We start from the raw sequence: 19881 nt of genomic DNA, 5'->3' as shown, positions 1-19881 counted from the left end.
GAAGCTTCATAGACAATATCCCTGGTTAACAAAACATTGTTATTTAGAGAGTATCTGAGTTGGGACCTAAAAGAATGATGTTTTGGTATGTGGTAGTTTTGTTAATTTAAGTTTTCTGAGTTAAAGCCACTCTGATGACAGGATTCAGAGTATAGCTGTGGAAGTGGAGTGGAGATTAAAGTGATGAGAGTTGCAAGTTGAAGGTCAAGGTGTGGGCAAGACTTCCAGTGGAAAGACCACTTTGATGTCAAAGTCAGACAATGGATGACTGTGAAGTCTTTGGGAAGTGAGGAATAGATGGTGTTACATCAGGAAGGAATGCCCATTTATAACTGCACCAAAATCAAAATACCTAGGAAAACACTTAACCAGGAAGGTAAAAGGTCTGTATTCTGAAAACCATATAACACTGAAAGAAATTGAAGATAACACAAATGGAAAGATACTCCATGCCCGTGGATTGGAAAAACAAATACTGTTAATATGTCCATACTGTCCAAAGCAATCTACAGATTTAATGCAATCACTATCAAAATACCAACAACATTTTTGACAGAACTAGAATAATTCTAAAGTTTGTATGGAAACACAAGACCCTAGCTAGCCAAGCCATCTTGAAAAAAACAAAACTGGAGGCATCACAGTCCTAGATTTTAAGATGTATTACAAAGCTATAGTAACCAAAATACTATGGTACTGATGCAAAAACAGACACTTAATGGGACAGAACAGCCAGAAATAAACTCATGATTACATTTCACAAAAGAAGCAAGAATATGCAATGGGGAAAAGACAGTCTGTTCAACAAATCGTGGTGGGAAAATTGGATAGCTACATGTGAAAGGATGAAACTGGACCACTTTCTTATACACAAAAATAAGCTCAAAATATATTATAAAGATCTAAATGTAAGATCTGAGGGGCACCTGGATGGCTCAGTGGGTTAAGCATCTGACTTCAGCTCCGGTCCTGATCTCGCGGTTCATGAGTTCCAGCCTCACACCGGGCTCTGTGCTGACAGCTCAGAGCCTGGAGCCTGCTTCAGATTCTGTCTTCCTCTCTCTCTCTGCCCCTCTTCTGCTCACGCTCTTTCTTTCAAAAATAAAAATAAAACTTTAAAATAAATAAAACTTTAAATAAACTTTTAAGAAACTTTAAAAAAACATTTCTTAAAAGAAATTCGACCTGAAACCATAAAAGCCCTATTACATCAAAATAAGCAGTACAGCAAAAGAAACAGTCAACAAAGTTAAAGGTCAGTTTATGGAATGGGAGAAGATATTTGCAAATGACATATCTGACAAAGGGTTAGTATCCAAAATCTATAAAGAACTCATAAAACTCAACACCCAAAAACACAAATTTTCCAATTTATGGGTTTTTTTTTTTAATGCTTATTTTTGAGAGAGAGAGGGAGGCACAGAATCTGAAGCAGGCTCGAGGCTCTGAGCTGTCAGCACAGAGCCCAACATGGGGCTTGAAGTCACAAATCGTGAGATCATGACCTGAGCCAAAGTCAGAGGCTTAACCTACTGAGCCACCCAAGCGCCACTAAATTTTTCAATTTAAAAATGAGCAGAAGATATGAACAGATATTTCTCCAAAGATAACAAAAATGGCCAAGATGAGATATCACCTCACACCTGTCTGAATGGCTAAAATCAAAAAACACAAGTACAGCAAGGATTTGAGAAAAGGGAACCTTCATGGATTGTTGGTAGGAATGAAAACTGGTATAGCCACTGTGGACCACAGCATAGAGATTCCTCAAAAAACTAAAAATAGGGGCGCCTGGGTGGCTCAGTCGGTTAAGCGTCTGACTTCAGCCCAGGTCATGAACTCATGGTTCGTGAGTTCAAGCCCTGCGTCGGGCTCTGTGCTGACAGCTCAGAGCCTGGAGCCTGCTTCGGATTCTGTGTCTCCCTCTCTCTCTGCCCCTCCCCTGCTCATGCTCTGTCTCTTTCTCTGTCAAATTTAAATTAAATAAACATTAAAAAAAACTAAAAATAGAACTACCATATGATCCAATAATTCTACTACTGGGTATTGACCCAAAGAATGCAAAAATACTAATTTGAAAAGATACATGCACCCCCATGTTTATTGCAGCATTATTTACAATAGCCAAATTATGGAAGCAGCCCAAGTGTCCATTGATAGATGAATGGAGATGTATATATATACAATGCAGAAGTATTCAGCCATTAAAAAATAATGAAATCTTGCCATTTGCAACAACATGGATGGATCTAGAGGGTATAACGCTAAGTGAAATAAGTCAGAGAAAGACAAATACCATCATATGTGGAATTTAAGAAACAAATGAGCAAAGAAGAAAACAAAGAACAGACTTTTAAGTATAAAGAACAAACTGATGGTTACCAGAGGGAAGGTAGGTGGGGGGGATGGGTAAAATAGATGAAGGGGATTAAGAGCACACTGTGATGAGCACTAGTAATGTATATAATTGTTGAATCACTATATTGTACACCTGAAACTAATATAACACCGTATGCTAACTTTACTGGAATTAAAACTGAAATTAAAAACAATTTAAAAGCCATGCATATCAGAGGAGTGAGGGGTTTTTTGTAACTTTTTAAATTTTTTTTTAATACAATTTATTGTCAAGTTGGCTAACATACAGTGTATACAGTGTGTCCTTGGTTTTGGGGGTAGATTCCCATGATTCATCACTTACATACAACACCCAGTGCTCATCCCAACAAGTGCCCTTCTCAATGCCCACCTCCCATTTTCCCCTCTCCCCCCCACCCCCATCAACCCTCAGTTTGTTCTCTGTATTTAAGAGCCTCTTATGGTTTGCCTCCCTCCCTCTCTAACTGTTTTTCCCCCTTCCCTTCCCCCATGGTCTTCTGTTAAGTTTCTCAAGTTCCACATATGAGTGAAAACATATTTCACTTAGCATAATACCCTCCGGTTCCATCCACGTTGCTGCAAATGGCAGGATTTCATTCTTTCACATTACCAAGAGAAATATATATTTATAATATGATGGACATTTAGGTTCTTTCCATAATTTGGCTGTTGTTGAACGTGCTGCTATAAACATTGGGGTACATGTGCCCCTATGAATCAGCACCAGAGGCGTGAGTTTTTACATGAAGATGGAAGAGTAGTGATCTGGAAGTAGCATTACAGGTGGAGAGAATTCTTGCTCCTCCTGACCCAAAGAAGCAGGGGGTTCTACAAAGAAACCAGAGAACAAAAACATCAATTATTGGCTTTTGATATTTCAAAAGCTATTGTTTAGGTGTAAATCATAAAGATTTGGAAGAATATATAATACGTGACTATCCCTCTACCATCCCTATCTCACTCCCACCCCCACTCCTATAAGTCTGTAGGAGAGTCTATAAGAGAGAAGAACTGAGAACTCTGGCTAGGGAAGAAAGGAGAAAGCCACCAAGGCAGGAAATAGACGCTGGTGAGTGTCTGAGAGGAGACCTGCAACTTGCTCCCCACAACCTGTCGCAGGCTAAGCACAAAAGTGGGAATGCAGGATTTGCCATACCACTTGAGTAATTGACAGAATTCTTTCATATTACACTTCTTTTTATGTTTTATTTTTATTTTTTAAAGTATTTATATTGAGAGCAAGCAGGAGAGGGGGGAGAGAGAGAGAGAGAGAGAGAGAGAGAGAGAGAGAGAGAGAGAGAATCCCAAGCAGGTTCTGCACCATCAGCACAGTGCTGGGGGGGGTGGAGAGCAGGGCTTGAACTCACAAACTGAGATCATGACCTGAGCCAAAACCAAGAGTTGGATGCTCAACCAACTGGGCCACCCAGGTGCCCTTCATATTACACTTCTTTTTAAACTGTAAGTTTTATTTTTTTAAGTTTATTTATTTCCTAACAGAGAGAGAGAGAGAGAGAGAGCATGCACGTGCGCATGAACTAGGGAGGGGCAGAGAGAGAGGGAGACACAGAATCAGAAGCAGGCTCCAGGCTCCGAGCTGTCAGCACAGAGCCCGATGCGGGACTCAAATTCACAAACCGTGAGTTCATGACCTGGGGTGAAGTCGGACGCTTAACCAACTGAGCCACCCAGGCGCCCCTGTATGTTTTATTTTTAAAGCAGTGAACATATTTAGCATCTCTTTGTACGTAATTGATATTAATTGCACTCGTTCTTCAAAATGCTTAAAATTCTCTTTTGCCTACAAATCTGGGTTGTTCTTTTGGACATTAAACATGTTATCCATCAAATGTGTTACTACATTTATGTTCTATTCAAACAATTCAATTCCAAACCGTCCCCATGCTTAAAATATCCCCCAATATAGATTTTTAAACTTCCTTAATCTCTTTTCTCCTTTAAAACCTACTTTCTAATTGAAGACTTTGCTTAGCTCCAGCATGCATTTAATAAACAATTCTATTTTACACAAACTTTAAGTGTAGCAACCATAGGTCGAAAACTTTTGCTGTTTATATTTTTCCCATAAATTATCAACTTTCCAAAAATATGCTGATAAGCAGCAACCGAATGAAACAAGCATTTACCACATGTGCTTTTTATGCTTAAAAAATCTTTGAAATTGTCGTTTATTAGCATAACCGTACATAACTACTAAGGGTCCCTCTTCTCAGCACTAAAGATCAAGCAGTAAGCAAAATAAATTCTGTACCAGAGTACTAGTGCTGATTTCTGTCAGACAACAAGGTCTCACATTCACACTTCTCAAACTGATTCACAGTAGGGAAAATGCACCAGAGAAGTCAAAGGAAAAGGCAGATCAATCTTTCTAGTCAAAGATGGATGGGAGCCAGGGATAATACTAAAGCACAGACCTATCAGGAGCAGAATGCAAACTTTGTGATTACAAATATAAGCTTGAAATTTCAAACTGTAGTGGGCAGCTCTGACCTATGTCCATGGACAATCAGTCCCCAGATTTGTCAAAACTCAAAGACAGAACAATCTGGACTGGAAACTCAGAGGTCAGGCAGTGCCTTCTCAGGGTCTGCTCCTCTTCACTCTTAACCAGAGCCTCTGGTACTCGGTAAACTGAAGCAAAGAAAGACACAGCCATTCTTGGATTCCACATTTCCCTAACAAGGACTAAGAGTAAAGTGAAGAGTGGGCTTGGGTCAGTGTTTAAAACAGCACCAGAGCCAATGGTTCCTTACTCCCATGTGGCTGGTGCACGTGCCCCCTCCACCAGTTTGGGAAAAGGAATGAGGCCGCAGGTTTCGGGCACAGAGGAACTTTTCTCGACGAAGTGTTCCCGGGGCAGCGAGACCTCTTTCTGTGTTAGCAGCACTCCAAGGCTCAGCCTGCGTACTGCTCCCCGACTCGCTCGGAATGCCCTTCCCGGCTCCCGGGCAACGCCCTGTGACGTCACCGCGAGGCGCCGAGAGCGGGCGACTGTGAGTCAGTAAACCTCAGTGACAGCTCGAGACAATGCCCTCACGTTCCCAGCTTCTGGGAGGGTGTCAGGTTTTGTGGTGTTAGCTGTAAGAGGGGAAGGGCGTGGGACGTTTCTGACCTGACACTATGGAGGAAGGAAGAGGCGCCAACTTCGACGGTGTGAGCACCGACCGCCTTGAAAAGGAGTTACTGGAAGAAATCCATCAGAAGTGAGTTGAAGGGCGGCGCGCGGACTTTCGCGCGCGTGTAGGGTTCAGGTACACGTGGCTCAAGGAAATGCACCTGTGTGTGCTCCGCCCTTCCAAGCTGAGGTCGATGTGACACAAGCAGTGTGATTAATACCCGGGGAGATCTGGCGACATCTAAAATCAGTGTTTTATAGGAAAGATTCATTTGCTTCTTTGATTAAGCATTTGGTATTAGAAATAGGCAGATTTTGAGGTAGGATTTTCTGTCTTTAGGATCAGATCAGATGGGAGTGTATTGTGTGCGTATACTATAATGCTAACCTATGTGTCTGGTTTTCATGTTCCACTGAATTCAGCTTTTCTGTTTCAAATTCCAAAGGTTTTGTTTAGTTATGCTTATCTTTCATCCCATCCCTTTAGAAGAACTTAAAAAATGGTGGCATTTTGTAAAAATGACGCCTCTCCTATATACTTAAAAATACTCAACATTATACTTCGTATTAAATCTTTGAAACATTTTAAGTTGTTGTTTTTTTTTTTTTAAATAACCCCAGTCCCACCAGCCAGCCCCACAAGATTTAGACCCTCTTATGTGCCCTAAAGCTTCCTGAGCTTTCCTCTATTGTGGCTCCAGCCACACTATTTTAGTTAGTTATTTCTTGATCTGATACTAAACCATAAACATTCTGAGGACAGGTTGTATATTCCCTGAGGCAGTAGACTATAAGAGCAAGTACTTAAGAGGAATCCTGCATAAATGCAAATCCCAGTTCATATCACTTAGTAAGTACCTGATCTTGGGCAAGTTAATGAACCACTAAAGCTTCAGTGTTCTGAACTCTAAGATAGGTTAAGAACTATTACACTTGATGTGGTTGTTGGCAGGGTTGAGTGAAAAGAATGTAAAGCACTTCTCATCCACTTATAATAAGCATTCAGTGGAAGCCGCTGCTGTTGCTATTGTTCAGTTCACTTATTCACTGTAGTATTTTAAGCATTTAGCACAATGCTTTGACATAATAGGCAACCAAAAATACATAGTGCATAAATGATTCGGTCACCAAATTAAAAAAAACATTTTTATGTTTATTTTTGACAGAGAGAGAGACAGAGCATGAACGGGGGAGGGTCAGAGAGAGAGGGAGACACAGAATCTGAAACAGTCTCCAGGCTCTGAGCTGTCAGCACAGAGCCGGACTCGGGGCTTGAACTCACAGACTGCGAGATCATGACCTGAGCCGAAGTTGGGTACTCAACCGACTGAGCCACCCAGGTGCCCCTTGGTCATCAAATTTTAATAGTTAATGTGCTAATTTACTAATGTCCTAAATACATCATCTCTGGAATGCTATTTGTATGTGTGTGTATATGTGTGGGTTTTTTTTTTTATTAGTGTTTCTTTTTTCCTCTTTGTTTCAGATTATCAGTTATTACCTAGCTATTCCGTTCTCCAATAAATTACAGTTCATTTGCTGGTCTTTGAGAACCCAGATAACAACTTCTTGGGATCATATTTAAGTTAAGAGTAAAGGGTTTCTAATGGTCACCTGGAGGCCTCTGAGCCTTAGCGCATATTAGTGTCCTTGTCAACCTTGGTAATCAGAAGCCTCCATTTGCCTGAATTCTGATTGTCAACCATGCCTTCAATTAGAGACATTTCATAATAAATTGTTCCTAAAGTAGTTGTGCATTGATATGTGTTATTCTTTTCATGTTATAATTGGATCATAATTAACAAGATATTTGTAATAATAGGGATATAGTGCAACTATCAATGCTTGAAATAATACACAAGATAGAGGAACTGGAAGCCAAACTCAATACTGATGACAAAGGTATGTAAATAAGTATTTTTATATGTGACTCTGGTATAATTATTGTTTATTTTGCCAAGATACTGGTAGTGCATTAAATTAAATACAGGAAATAGTAGTACCAAGATCTCAGCACTGCTTTTTGGCAGCATTAATAATAATTTATTAATTATTAGGCTTTAAAGCCAATATTTTCTTGTTTTCAATTTTTTTATGTTTATTTTTGAGAGCGAGAGTGAGAGAGAGCATGAGTTGGGGAGGAGAAGAGAGAGAGGGAGACACAGAATCTGAAGCAGGCTCCAAGCTCTGAGCTGTTAGCACAGAGCCCAATGCAGGGCTCAAACCCACGAACCATGAGATCATGACCTGAGCCAAAGTCAGATGTGTAACCAACTGAGCCACCCAGGCACCCCTAAAACTAATATTTCCAATGTCAAACGTGTTACTGCATAATTATTCACCTACTTACAACTTCAAAATGTTCATTAGTTAGCAAAACTTTTGTTACATGACATCAATGCATTATTGTTTTTGGTAGATAATAAAATACAAGTTTTCTATTTAACTTAATACCTCTCATATCTTAACTGCTGTATTTGGCCATAACTTTAAAATCTTTATCTAGGTTTTGGCTATTTGTGTTGAAAGAATGGTGGACGAGTGCTGTGCACACACACACACACACACACACACACATCTGCACACTCACATACCCACATATCTTTAAAACTTAAAATGTATGTAAGATACTAATTCATTCCACAAATATTGAGACCTGCCATATTTCAGCACATTGAATGGAAGACCTTTCTTTTCCCTGTTCTAAAAAGGTTCACTGACTATTGGGAGAAAGTATCAAACTAAAATATGAATATGAGAAGGGATGTAACTTCTGCATGAGGAGGAAACCCAGTTAAGGGAACCTAACACAATTTAGATGAAGGCATAAAGACAGCCTTTCCAGAGGAGGCAGTGCTTGAACCGAATGCTAAAGAACAGTAGGGTTTTATTAAGCTTACGGGGGTGGACTTAGGTTCTTAAACCCATTTATACTTTTCTATTGGGGAAGCCATGAACAAAAAGAATTAGTAACTATATAGGAAATAAAATGCTACTTTTCTTAAGTACCCAAGGCTCTTTTAAAGCTTGATTGGAGAACACTTCTTTGTCCCAATTCTGAAGTAGCTTCCTACGTCTTCACACCTGGGATATAACTATATCTGGGCTATAACTGGCTCTGTGGCAGGTGGACTGTGAGTGCACTTACCAAGTAGTTGAAGTGGCAAGGCTAGCTGAATTTTCTCATCTATCCAGTTACAGGCAAAACGGGTCACACTCACAGATATGCATGCAATGAATAACCATGCCCACTAGTAAAATGTAAGCCCAACAAATTGTATTATGAGCAAATCTTCTCATGGGGAGGAGCTGGATTAAAAAAAAAAAGACAACAGGGGCGCCTGGGTGGCGCAGTCGGTTAAGCGTCCGACTTCAGCCAGGTCACGATCTCGCGGTCTGTGAGTTCGAGCCCCGCATTGGGCTCTGGGCTGATGGCTCGGAGCCTGGAGCCTGTTTCCGATTCTGTGTCTCCCTCTCTCTCTGCCCCTTGCCCGTTCATGCTCTGTCTCTCTCTGTCCCAAAAATAAATAAAAGTTGAAAAAAAAATTAAAAAAAAAAAAAAAGACAACATACAAGAAGTTAAACAGCATTCCCTACTAATGTAATGGGAAATACATTAGTAGCCAAGATGATAGACAAAAGGTCCATATTTTGACTATATTTATATCCTCTGCAATTCAATTAGAAAAAAATGAAGTTCTCAGTAATAAATATGAGTAGAACAGAGAGAATTCATGAGTATGGAAAATATCCAACTTGTTTTTTCCTCAAAGAAATTTGAATTGAATTGAAATACATACAATTTGTTGCCTATTGAAGAAGTAGGGTTTTTGTTTGTTTGTTTTGTTTTTTTTTTTAAGTGAAATTGGGACTTTATACATTACTGTTAGCAATGTAGTGCTACCCTTTTGGAGAACAGTTTTGTGGTAAATTGCTGCTGCTGCTGCTGCTGCTGATGGTGATGATGGAAAAGAAGAAGAATAAAATAATGACAATATCAACTAACTCTTATAGCATTTTGTGTGGGCCCTGCACTGTTCTGAGTATTTTGTATATTTTAATGAATCCTCCCAATATCCTATAATTTAGGAACTTGAATTGTCCTTGTTTTATTTCATTATTTTTATAAAGTTTATTTATTTATTTTGAGAGAGAATGTGTGTGCGTGAGCAGGAGAGGGGCAGAGAAAGAGAGAGAGAGAGAGAGAGAGAGAGAATCCCAAGTGGGCTTCTTGCTGTCAGCGCTGAACCTGACTCGGCTCAGTCTCACGAATTGTGAGATCATGACCCGAGCCGAAATCCAAGAATTGGACGAAGTTTAGCTGACTGAGCCACCCCAGCAACCCTGACCTTATTTTAGATATGAGAAATTGAGGTGCAGGATAGGTAACTTGCTCAAGATCACATAAATAAGCTAGCGGGTGGTAGAGACATGACTCAAACTCACTAGTCCTACTTTGGGGATGTTTTTCCTCATGAAATCTGAAAATTTGTCAACTTCACTATAGGAGTTACTCTTTGCCTCATTGTATCCTCTCCTTTGTTGACACATAGGTATTTTTGTTCATGCTGTTCTTGCTGCTTGAATATCCTTTCTCACCTCCTCTGGCTTGGAACAGGTGCCATCTCCCCCGAGAGCATTTCTTGACCCTCTTCAATCTTGACCTCCCTATATCTCAGTGGCTTCTGCCACCTTCCACGTTGGATGTCCTTTTGTATGTTCCATCTCATCCACTTAACCAATAGTCTCAAATGTTCTGGCTGTATGTTTCCCCTCACCACCACTTGTCCTACTGCTAATTGACTACTGGGGCTGTGTCTATTTTATTTTTGTATCCCTAGTGCCCAGTACAGTGCCATATATTAGGCTTTTTCCTTTCCTTGTTATCATTTTCTTATTTTACAAAGTCTTTTCAAGTCAACATAACTTCATCACTATTAACATTATAAATACAATGACCAATACAATTAAATATGACTGAACTTAATAAGTCTGTGTAGGGTCAAGTTTGAACCAATTCAACTGTGTTCTTTTTTAACACTTTAAAATGTATTATTTGGCATTGTTGCTTAGTGGGGCTTTGTTTTTGTTAACACTGTTATCACTCTTAGACCCCCCCCCACCCCCCAAAAAAATCCACATCTAAAAGATAGGGTTTCACCTAATTTTCTCTTGCTTTATGAACTTCCTCTTACAATGTCAATTCATAAAATTGACCATGAATCAAACTTCTAGAATGTTTCCACTTTTGGTTTGATTTTGCTTTTTCTTATACTGATCCTAGACAAGATCCCTCTTTGAGATTGCAAAGCAATTTTATTTTTCCTTTACAAATTAGTGCTTATTTTTTGTTTGTTTTTAGAGCTACTGAAGGAGTATTACTCAGGATATTTTTCCACCAAGAGACACAAATGTTTCTGCTAAATTTTTATCCTCATAGTCTGTATTTTATTTTATTTTTGTATTTTTTAATTAATTAATTAATAGAGAGAGAGAGAGAGAGAGTGCAAGCAGGGGAGGGGCAGAAAGAGAGGGAGACAGGGGATCCAAAGCAGGCTCTGTGCTGACAGCAGAGAGCTCAGTGAGTGGCTTGAACTTATGAACCATGAGATCATGACTTGAGCTGAAGACAGAGGCTTAACCGACTGAGCCACCCAGGTGCCCCTCATCGTCTGTATTTTATTTTTTTTTAAATGTTTATTTTTGAGGTGGGGGGGAGAGAGACAGAGAGGGAGTGGGGGTGGGACAGAGAGAGAGGGAGACACAGAATCCAAAGCAGTCTCCAGGCTCTGAGCTCTCAGCACAGAGCCTGACATGGGGCTTGAACTCATGACCTAAGCCAAAGTTGGACACCCAACTGACTGAGCCACCTAGGCGCCCCAGTCTGTATTTTAAATACTGGTGTATTATAAGTGTATTGTAGGCCTTGATACATTGGCTGCTGTTGTGCTCAAGATCAGGAAGTGTCTATTTTGATGTCGAGTTTATTGTGGCTGTCTCAAAGATAGCACTACATCTCTTATTTGGGTTAGTTTCAGATGTCCTTAACTTCCCTTAGTATCAAGACTATTAAAAAAAACTTGCTATTTTTTTAAATTGTATTTTATTTTTTTATCTAAAATATTTTTGAGAGAGAGAGTGAGTGGGAGAGAAGGACAGAGGGAGAGAGAGAAGAAGAGAGAGAGAGTGAGGGAGAATCTCAAGCACGCTACAGACTCAGTGCAGAGCTCGACACAGGGCTCGATCCCATGACCTGAGCTGAAATCAAGAGTTGGACACTCAACTGACTGAGCCACTCAAACGCCCTGAAAAACTTGCTATTTTTTACTGCCACTCTTCTTCCCTGTTGAAAACATACTTTAAACATTATTGCATTTTAAAGATGGATGGGGCGCCTGGGTGGCTCAGTGGCTTGAGCGTCTGACTTCGGCTTAGGTCATGATCTACCGGTTCGTGAGTTCAAGCCCCGCATTGGGCTCTGTGCTGACAGCTCAGAGCCTGGAGCCTACATCAGATTCTGTGTCTCCCTCTCTCTACCCCTCCCTCGCTCACACTCTGTTTCTATCTCTCTCAAAAATAAATAAACATTAACAAAATTTTTTTAAATGATAAATAAAGATGGATAAAGAATTATGCAAAAATTGTAAACCTTAATATTTTGGGTACTTTTGGGTTATCACAGAAGAAAGTGTGGTAGGGAAAGAAATAATTAGTGTGGTCCTTTTTCAAAAAAGGAAACACTTGATAAGTAGGAAGTTGATGTGATTTGTGAGAGCCAATGCTGTTTTGTGAAAAGTAAACAATTTTATTAATCTCCAGTTTTGTGGGCCTCCATCCACTTGTTAAGGAATCAAAAATTATAACACATTTTTGTATTAGCCATGTAAATCAGTGATGGCTGCAGGTTTTGGTAAGTTATATAGTCCTCATTTTTATGCACTTGAATGTTAATTGATTATTAATTAATGAATTATTAATAATATACACATTGTCTTCCCAGGGTTAGGGACATAATTTACCTGGAATAAATCAATGTTTTATTTAACTGTTTGATAGATCTGTCTTGTCTTTTCCTGTCAGTTCAACAACAGAAACTGATCAGTTGGGCTCAGTTAGTTTATACATCTTAAGATTTTTCTAAAATAGATTCTCCTGTTTTATGTGTCTTCTTCCTCATAGCAAGATCAAAACAGCAATGAATACACTCTCAGGTCAACTTTGGCAAAGTGGCAGTAATTAGTGCAGGCAGGATAGATTAGATTTAGATATGAACTCATTGCAAAAATATCAAACAAAGGTTATTCCAAATTAACTCTGGACATCAGTCCCAGTGATTACCCAATAGTCTAGACAGCTTAAGAACAGAGTATTCTTTGCTCTGAACAGATTAATTTGTACTCTATTAAGAAGTTGACCTAGAACTAGCCAAGCTTGCTTTCATATCTGCTCTGGCTGACTTATCCATTAGGCACAGTCGGGACATTATTAAGGTCCCTTGATGTTACTTTTAGAGGCCAATGAGATATTTTATTTTAAAATCAGAAGAAAAAAATGAATATGATCCAGTCTGGATTATGTTTGTCTTTATACCAACATAGTAGTAAAATAGAATTTTTAATATTTTTTTTTAATGGAGGAAGAGGCCCACTAAGGCAACAAGGGTCAAGGTCCCATGAAAGTCCCAATGTGACCCTACTACAGTAGCATCAAGACTATTTTTTCTCCTTTTTTAATAGACACTACTGTTTTACAATTTTCTCCTTTAATTCAACAGTCAGTATGCTTACTCTGTCTTTTGTCCCCTACAATGCAGAGCCATCTGTATATACTGAAGGAGTTACACGTTTGAGTGTATGTTTGAGGTCAGTTTCCCACACTGGGGGATGTGAACATTGACATCATTACCTCCAAGGCGTTGCACTTATTAACATTAATACATGATAGTATACTATTAGGTTTACTTGTATTTGAGGATCTCTAGATCAGTAATATTTTTAAAGTGGAGGCAAACATTTATAAACTATAGTCAGATGTGTTCAAAATGACTTACGTTCTTAATGTTTCAGTAACTGTTCTGATTTTGCTCTGAAGTCCCCATTCCCATGGTGGGAAAAGGGGTCCCAACAAAGAGAGACTTCAGCTAGTCGGTTATACAGATAACTCCCATCTATTTGGACTCTGGTATCTTTTGGATAAATGTTCAGTCTCTCTTCTCTTTCAGGCTTCTCTTCAGGCTTCTCTTTTCTTGTTCCCTAGCGCATTTGGACTAATGACTTTCAACTTCAGTTTGGGAGGGTGATTTGCTAGAGATGAGGGGGCTAAGGGAGACATGTGTGGCTGGGTTGAGAAAGTTGAGGCCAGTAGCATGTGCTACTACTCTTTCTGCTTAGACTCCTCTGTCAACTATTATGGAGCAGAAATTGCCTCATAAATGTAAAGCGCATTTAAAGTTTAGAAGCAAGCTATCTTTTTTTCTGTATATAAAGTGTGACTTTAAAGATAAAATAAAATTAGCTTTGGGCCCTGAAGCCAACCAAAGATGTTTAAATTCTAGGCTGTATTCTCCTCCTCTCCTGTAGCAATAAGACAAATGTTTTGGCCTTAATCGCCAAAGGGGTTTGGTGAAGGAAACCTGTTTACAGACAAGAGAAGATGCCTGAATAGGCAGCTACATGTATTTGCATAGCAGTTAACAAGATACACTTTTGGGGTACCTGAGTGGCTCAGTCAGTTAAGTGTCTGACTCTTGATTTTGGCCCAGGTCATAATCTCATGGTCATGAGATCAAGCTCCACGTCGGGATCTGTCCTGGATGTGGAGCCTGCTTAGGATTCTCTCTCCCTCTACCCCTCCCCCGCTTGCTTGCTCTCTCTCCAAAAAAGAGGGTACACTTTCAAGTCAGATAAAACCCAGTTCCCTCACCTATTAGCTTTGTCATCTTAAGAATGTTGTTTGACATCTCTGACCCTTGGTTTCTTCACCTGTATAATAGGTAACTAAGTTTTTTAAAATGAGGAATAGTTACTTAATACATGTAAGGCATTGTGTACTTTATACATAGCAAACAGTCTTCAGAATTTGTTTGCAAAGGAAAGAAAATGAACATGACATTGGATGGAGGGTCAGTATTATTTATGCTGTTATGTATGGATATTTCAAGTTCCTATGAAAGAAACATTTTCCTGATAGTCCGTCTAATAGAATTCCGTATAAGGATACATGAGGAACTAAAGGACAAAGGGGTTAGGGAGTGAGAAGACCAGGAATCACATTAGTCCTAGTGAAGTCTGGCTGGGTGGTAATCCGACTGTGAATCTACTGTCTGCAATCTGAAAGATCCTACATAACAGAGAAATGCATACTTAAAAATTAGTTCACTCTAGGGGCACCTGGGTGACTCAGTTGGTTAAGTGTCCGACTTTGGCTCAGGTCATGATCTTGTGATTCACAAGCTCGAGCTCTGCTCAAGCTGAGCTGACAGCTCAGAGCCTAGAGCCTGCTTCAGATTCTGTGTCTCCCTCTCTCTCTGCCCCTTCCTTGCTCGCGCGCTCTCTTTCTCAAAATTAAAGAAACAGTTAAAAAAATAATAAAAAATAAACAAAATGAAAACCCCCAAATCTTAAAAAAAATATTACCTGTCTTTATATTATATTAGAATTAAGTTGTTATATTGACTTAGATGTGTTGGTAGATTATAATATCTATGAATTGCAGTTCAGGTTTATAAGAAGGATGTAAAATATTTTTTTTAAGTAATTTAATCAGGGGCACCTGGGTGGCTCATTTGGTTAAGACTTCGGCTCAGGTCATGATCTCATGGTTTGTGAGTTCAAGCCCTGCATCCAGCTGTGTGCTGACAGCTCAGAGCCTGGAGCCTGCTTCAGATTCTGTGTCTCCCCTCTCTCTGCCCCTCTCCTGTTCATGCTCTGTCTTTCTCTCTCTTTCAAAAATAAATTAAAACATTAAAAAAAAAGTTAGTCACTCTAGTTCGTCTATATTGCTAACAAAGTCAAGTACAGTAAGATTGAGCCAATTAATGGTGGTGTAATGAATAAATGAGAGGTGGCAAAGTGATCTTGATTTTCCCCTCTTTTTCACTCAGGTGGTGAATGGAAAGTTCGTTATGAGACACAACTTGAACTGAATGATCAATTAGAAAAGCAAATTGTTTCTCTAGAAGAGAAAATGAAAAAAATTTGTGGAAATCCTTCAGGTACAGAAACAACTATATATATATATATGTTTTTAAGTTGATTTAAAAGTGATAGTGGGGCGCCTGGGTGGCGCAGTCGGTTAAGCGTCCGACTTCAGCCAGGTCACGATCTCGCGGTCCGTGAGTTCGAGCCCCGCGTCAGGGTCTGGGCTGATGGCTCGGAGCCTGGAGCCTGTTTCCGATTCTGTGTCTCCCCCTCTCTCTCTGCCCCTCCCCCCGTTCATGCTCTGTCTCTCTCTGTTCCAAAAATAAATAAACGTTGAAAAAAAATTATATAAAAAAAAAGTGATAGAATATTAATTGTTCATATTTGCTTTGTTGTAGATAGATTGTCTTTTATCCGTGTCTATGAAAAAATGCCAGTGGTGAGTAAAAGCTGGTTAAATAAGAAGAATAATTGAAGGAAAGAAATTATGTACTTTTTAAAAAAATAGATCCTCCCAAACATTTAAAGACTGTATCAAGTTACAAATAAAGTATTTTATTCATTGGAACTCTTCCTAGGAAGTAAGGAGTTCTGTAGCAAAATCTTCAACTTAATGTCCACCTTATAAAGCTGGGCAGGGTTGCAGGTACAACCAAAATGGAAGAAAAAGAATTTCAGTAATCAGGCTGGGTGGAAACACAAGTGTGTTTATTCTGTAACCTAAAAGAGCCTATTAAACACAGAAATACAAATCTTTACCTACATAAAAACATTTGCATTCCACTTCCTCTGGAATATATATATATATATACACATGTATAGATATACACACATATATATTCACATTCACACACACACACACACACACACTATATATATATATATATATATATATATATATATATATATATATATATAAAATCCAACAGAGAACCCACAAAATTACCCTATAACATGAAAGAAACCTCATTGAGCTTATCTACCTATTTTTTCTTTGGGCGGCCCTAATGACATCCTTTCCTGCTGATAAATTACTTAAATTCATATGTTTTATATTTTACAAAGAACATTTATTTGTTTTTCATTGATTTAAATGTTTATCCTTTAAAATGTAGAGAAGATCTGATGCATGACTTTTCCTGGGTGTAGAGCATGCTTGGAAATAGATTTTTCTTTATAACTCATGCTGCATTTTTACTTAAGGAATATTCAGAAAAACATGGAAATATTATTAAAAATCAAGGGGGGGAGCCTGGGTGGCGCAGTCGGTTAAGCGTCCGACTTCAGCCAGGTCACGATCTCGCGGTCCGTGAGTTCAAGCCCCGCGTCAGGCTCTGGGCTGATGGCTTGGAGCCTGGAGCCTGTTTCCAATTCTGTGTCTCCCTCTCTCTCTGCCCCTCCCCCGTTCATGCTCTGTCTCTCTCTGTCCCAAAAATAAATAAACGTTGAAAAAAAAAATTTTTTTTAAAAAATCAAGGGTACATAATATGAAAATGAAAATATAATACTCACCTAAATTGGCAGGATTATAACTCCATGAGATAAAATTTAATATTATTCCTTTTAATACCTGTGACACTAAGCTTAAAATGACTAAGTGAGGGGCACCTGTCATTTGAGTGTCCAACTCTTGATTTCAGTTCAGGACATGATCCCAGGGTCGTGGGATCCAGCCCTGCATCAGGCTCCATGCTGAGTGTGGAGCCAGCGTAAGATTCTCTCTCTCTCTCTCTCTCTCTCTCTCTCTCTCTCTCTCCCCCTCCTCTGCCCCTCTCCCTCTGCCCCTCTCCCGCCACCCTCTCTTCTATCTCTCAAAACAAAACAAAAAAAATGACTGATTTGCTCAAAATCACACAGTCTGGAAATGTGGAGGTCAATTCTCTTCCTCTAAAAAAAACTTATGCCCATTTGACTACACCATACTATGCCAACAGCCGTTCTATACCACTTACCAGAAGTAACATGTTTTTTAATAGTGGGACTGCTATATTCACAGAGGTCCTGGGGACCAGAGCATTTATGGACATTGCTCTTTGAATAACTGCAGACCTTTAGTGAAAAATACAGAAAAATCTTGTATTTTTTAAAATAATGATTCAGGAAAGAAATAATCTAATTTGTACACCTCCGTTATTTTCAACCCAGAAATACCTTTATTACTATGGCTTGGAAAGTCAGGAACATAACATTTTTTCCCCCTACCATAGAGTCATATCCCCATCTTGTGGTATTTAGAAATTGCTGCAAGGGCTATTTTAAGCCTTGTCTTTCTTAACTGTAGATAGAAATTTAATTCTACCTATAGAATATAGAATATAAAATATTCTGGCTCCCTGTTTCTTGATAATTTATCCTCAGTACTAGCTTAAGAAATTGGGTATCGCCAGCCTTATGGAGAGTGGCCACAAGAGCTGCTGTGCCATGGTGCAGTACTCTAGAGCAACCCAAGAAGCATTTGATTGGCTTTCTAACTGGTGCCTCAGACTCCATAACATACTCATGTTGACAAAAAATACATTTCTTCCCTTTGATGAGTTTGTGTTAATCTTGAAAAAAAATATGGTCTTCTAAGAGGTTTAGCTCTGGGGACAGATAATTTTATTTCTTTTCAGTAAAGGACTGAAGACATTTTAGAAGAACCAAGAGTAGGGCCATGTACCAAGCAGAAAGGAAAGATAATGAAAGTGCAGCTCTTGAGGAGCTGGTTCTCTCTATTTTGGGGGCAGATACCCTGCATGCATGAGTATTTAGATTTTCTTACACATGGAATCTGGGAGGAGTTTGTCTGAACAGCAGCAGATTAGGAATCTAGCCAAGGAGCTGGTGATAGAAGTAGACAACTACTGAGCAAATGCATTGGGATCCAAGAATCTGATATCCAATGACAAAATCTTTTATTCAAGGTTAAAAGAGAATATATTAAGTCTTATTCTTTATATAAAAACAATATTTATGAAATTCAGATATATACTCTATGAAATGCAGACATTTTTGGTTTCCTATTAGGTTGATAATTGGAGAAAAGGGTTTAAATTGTTTTTTGGGCAGGGATAGAATATGAAATGAAACACTTTTTATAAATTTACTGATTCTTAATCTTTGTTGTAGATTGTTTAGTCTTTAGGAGTAACCTATACAGACATATGTAAGAAACTGATGTCAGTTTGAATACCAATTTTGACTAACTTCAAATTGCAAGTTTGTGTATGGGCAAAACAGGGATGAATACTAATTTATGACCAGTATATATGTCATTTAAAAAAATGTTATCATTTAGAAAAAAATATATAAAATATTAAGTAAGTAATTTACAAACTGGGTCATAAAAGTGGACTTGATCTTAGTATTCTAGAAAAAGTATTCACTTAAGTGAGAATGAAGTTCTGGTCCTTGTTCTGATACAGAATGGTATCAACCTTTTTGAAGGTTGAAGATCAACCTCAACCTTTTTGAAGATTATTTTTCTCACCCGCAGGTACTATATAGATTAGGTAATCTTTAAAGTGCCTTTCAACAGTATAATTTGTTAGAATTTAATTTTATCAAGATATTTCAGTAAAGGGTTACATTTGGTTGTGTGTAAAAGAAAGGCTTAAACCAGTAAGGTGTTTGGTTTTGTTTTCTCATGTAACAGGAAGTGTTAGAGGGATGCAGTTGGGGTTGGTATAATGGCTCCTCCAGACTCTTGACTCTCCACTCGGTCCTTTAATGAGTGGTTTTTGTCCAGCATGGTCACAAGATGGCTACTTCACTTTCTCACCTGCTTCACCTTCTCTTTCAAAGAAAGAAGTAGATGAAGGGAAAAGGGCAAAGGTGAAGGCCAGTCAAGTCTGTTTTCTTTCAAAGTATTTTCCAACGTGCTGCACCCAACATCTCCCCTTACATCTCATTGGTTAGAACTGCATCATGTGGCCTCCTGTATCTTGAAGGAAGACTGAGAAATTTAGTGTTTTACTGAGCATGGTAGTAGGAAGAAGGGGAGAATGTGTATCAGTTATACAATTAGCTCTATGTGCCATACAAGATCATTTTCAATGAATACCATTCATTTTAAAGTAGTATGCATTCATTTAAAATTATTCAGAAAATAAAAGACAAAGATAAGTATTAAGTCAAACATATCTACTGTTGGCCTCTTTTTAAAAAGTTTTGCATGCATGTATATTGATTAAAAATTACAACCCGGGGCGCCTGGGTGGCTCAGTCGGTTAAGCGTCCACCTTCAGC

General features: G+C 38.8%; 1 protein-coding gene across 4 annotated transcripts in view; it reads left to right on the top strand.

Moving 5' to 3' along the window:
* The first annotated feature begins 5464 nt into the window (after positions 1 to 5464).
* The window catches only part of CCDC169 (coiled-coil domain containing 169), a 51987-nt gene continuing 37570 nt past the window's right edge, over positions 5465 to 19881 (top strand). For 2 of the 4 annotated variants that reach the window (XM_006927230.4, XR_006593978.1), the window contains exons 1-4: positions 5465 to 5603; positions 7338 to 7417; positions 15618 to 15728; positions 16053 to 16093. In XM_006927230.4, coding sequence (XP_006927292.1) covers positions 5521 to 5603; positions 7338 to 7417; positions 15618 to 15728; positions 16053 to 16093 — 315 coding nt within the window. In that variant the 5' untranslated portion in view covers positions 5465 to 5520. Of the gene's footprint in view, positions 5604 to 7337; positions 7418 to 15617; positions 15729 to 16052; positions 16094 to 19881 lie in introns of those variants that run through there. The other 2 variants (XM_019825458.3, XM_019825465.2) reach the window with 2 other exon arrangements.

This window comes from Felis catus, chromosome A1 (assembly GCF_018350175.1).
Source record: "Felis catus isolate Fca126 chromosome A1, F.catus_Fca126_mat1.0, whole genome shotgun sequence".
NCBI classification, from domain to species: domain Eukaryota; kingdom Metazoa; phylum Chordata; class Mammalia; order Carnivora; family Felidae; genus Felis; species Felis catus.
This window is presented reverse-complemented; position numbering and strand designations above follow the sequence as displayed.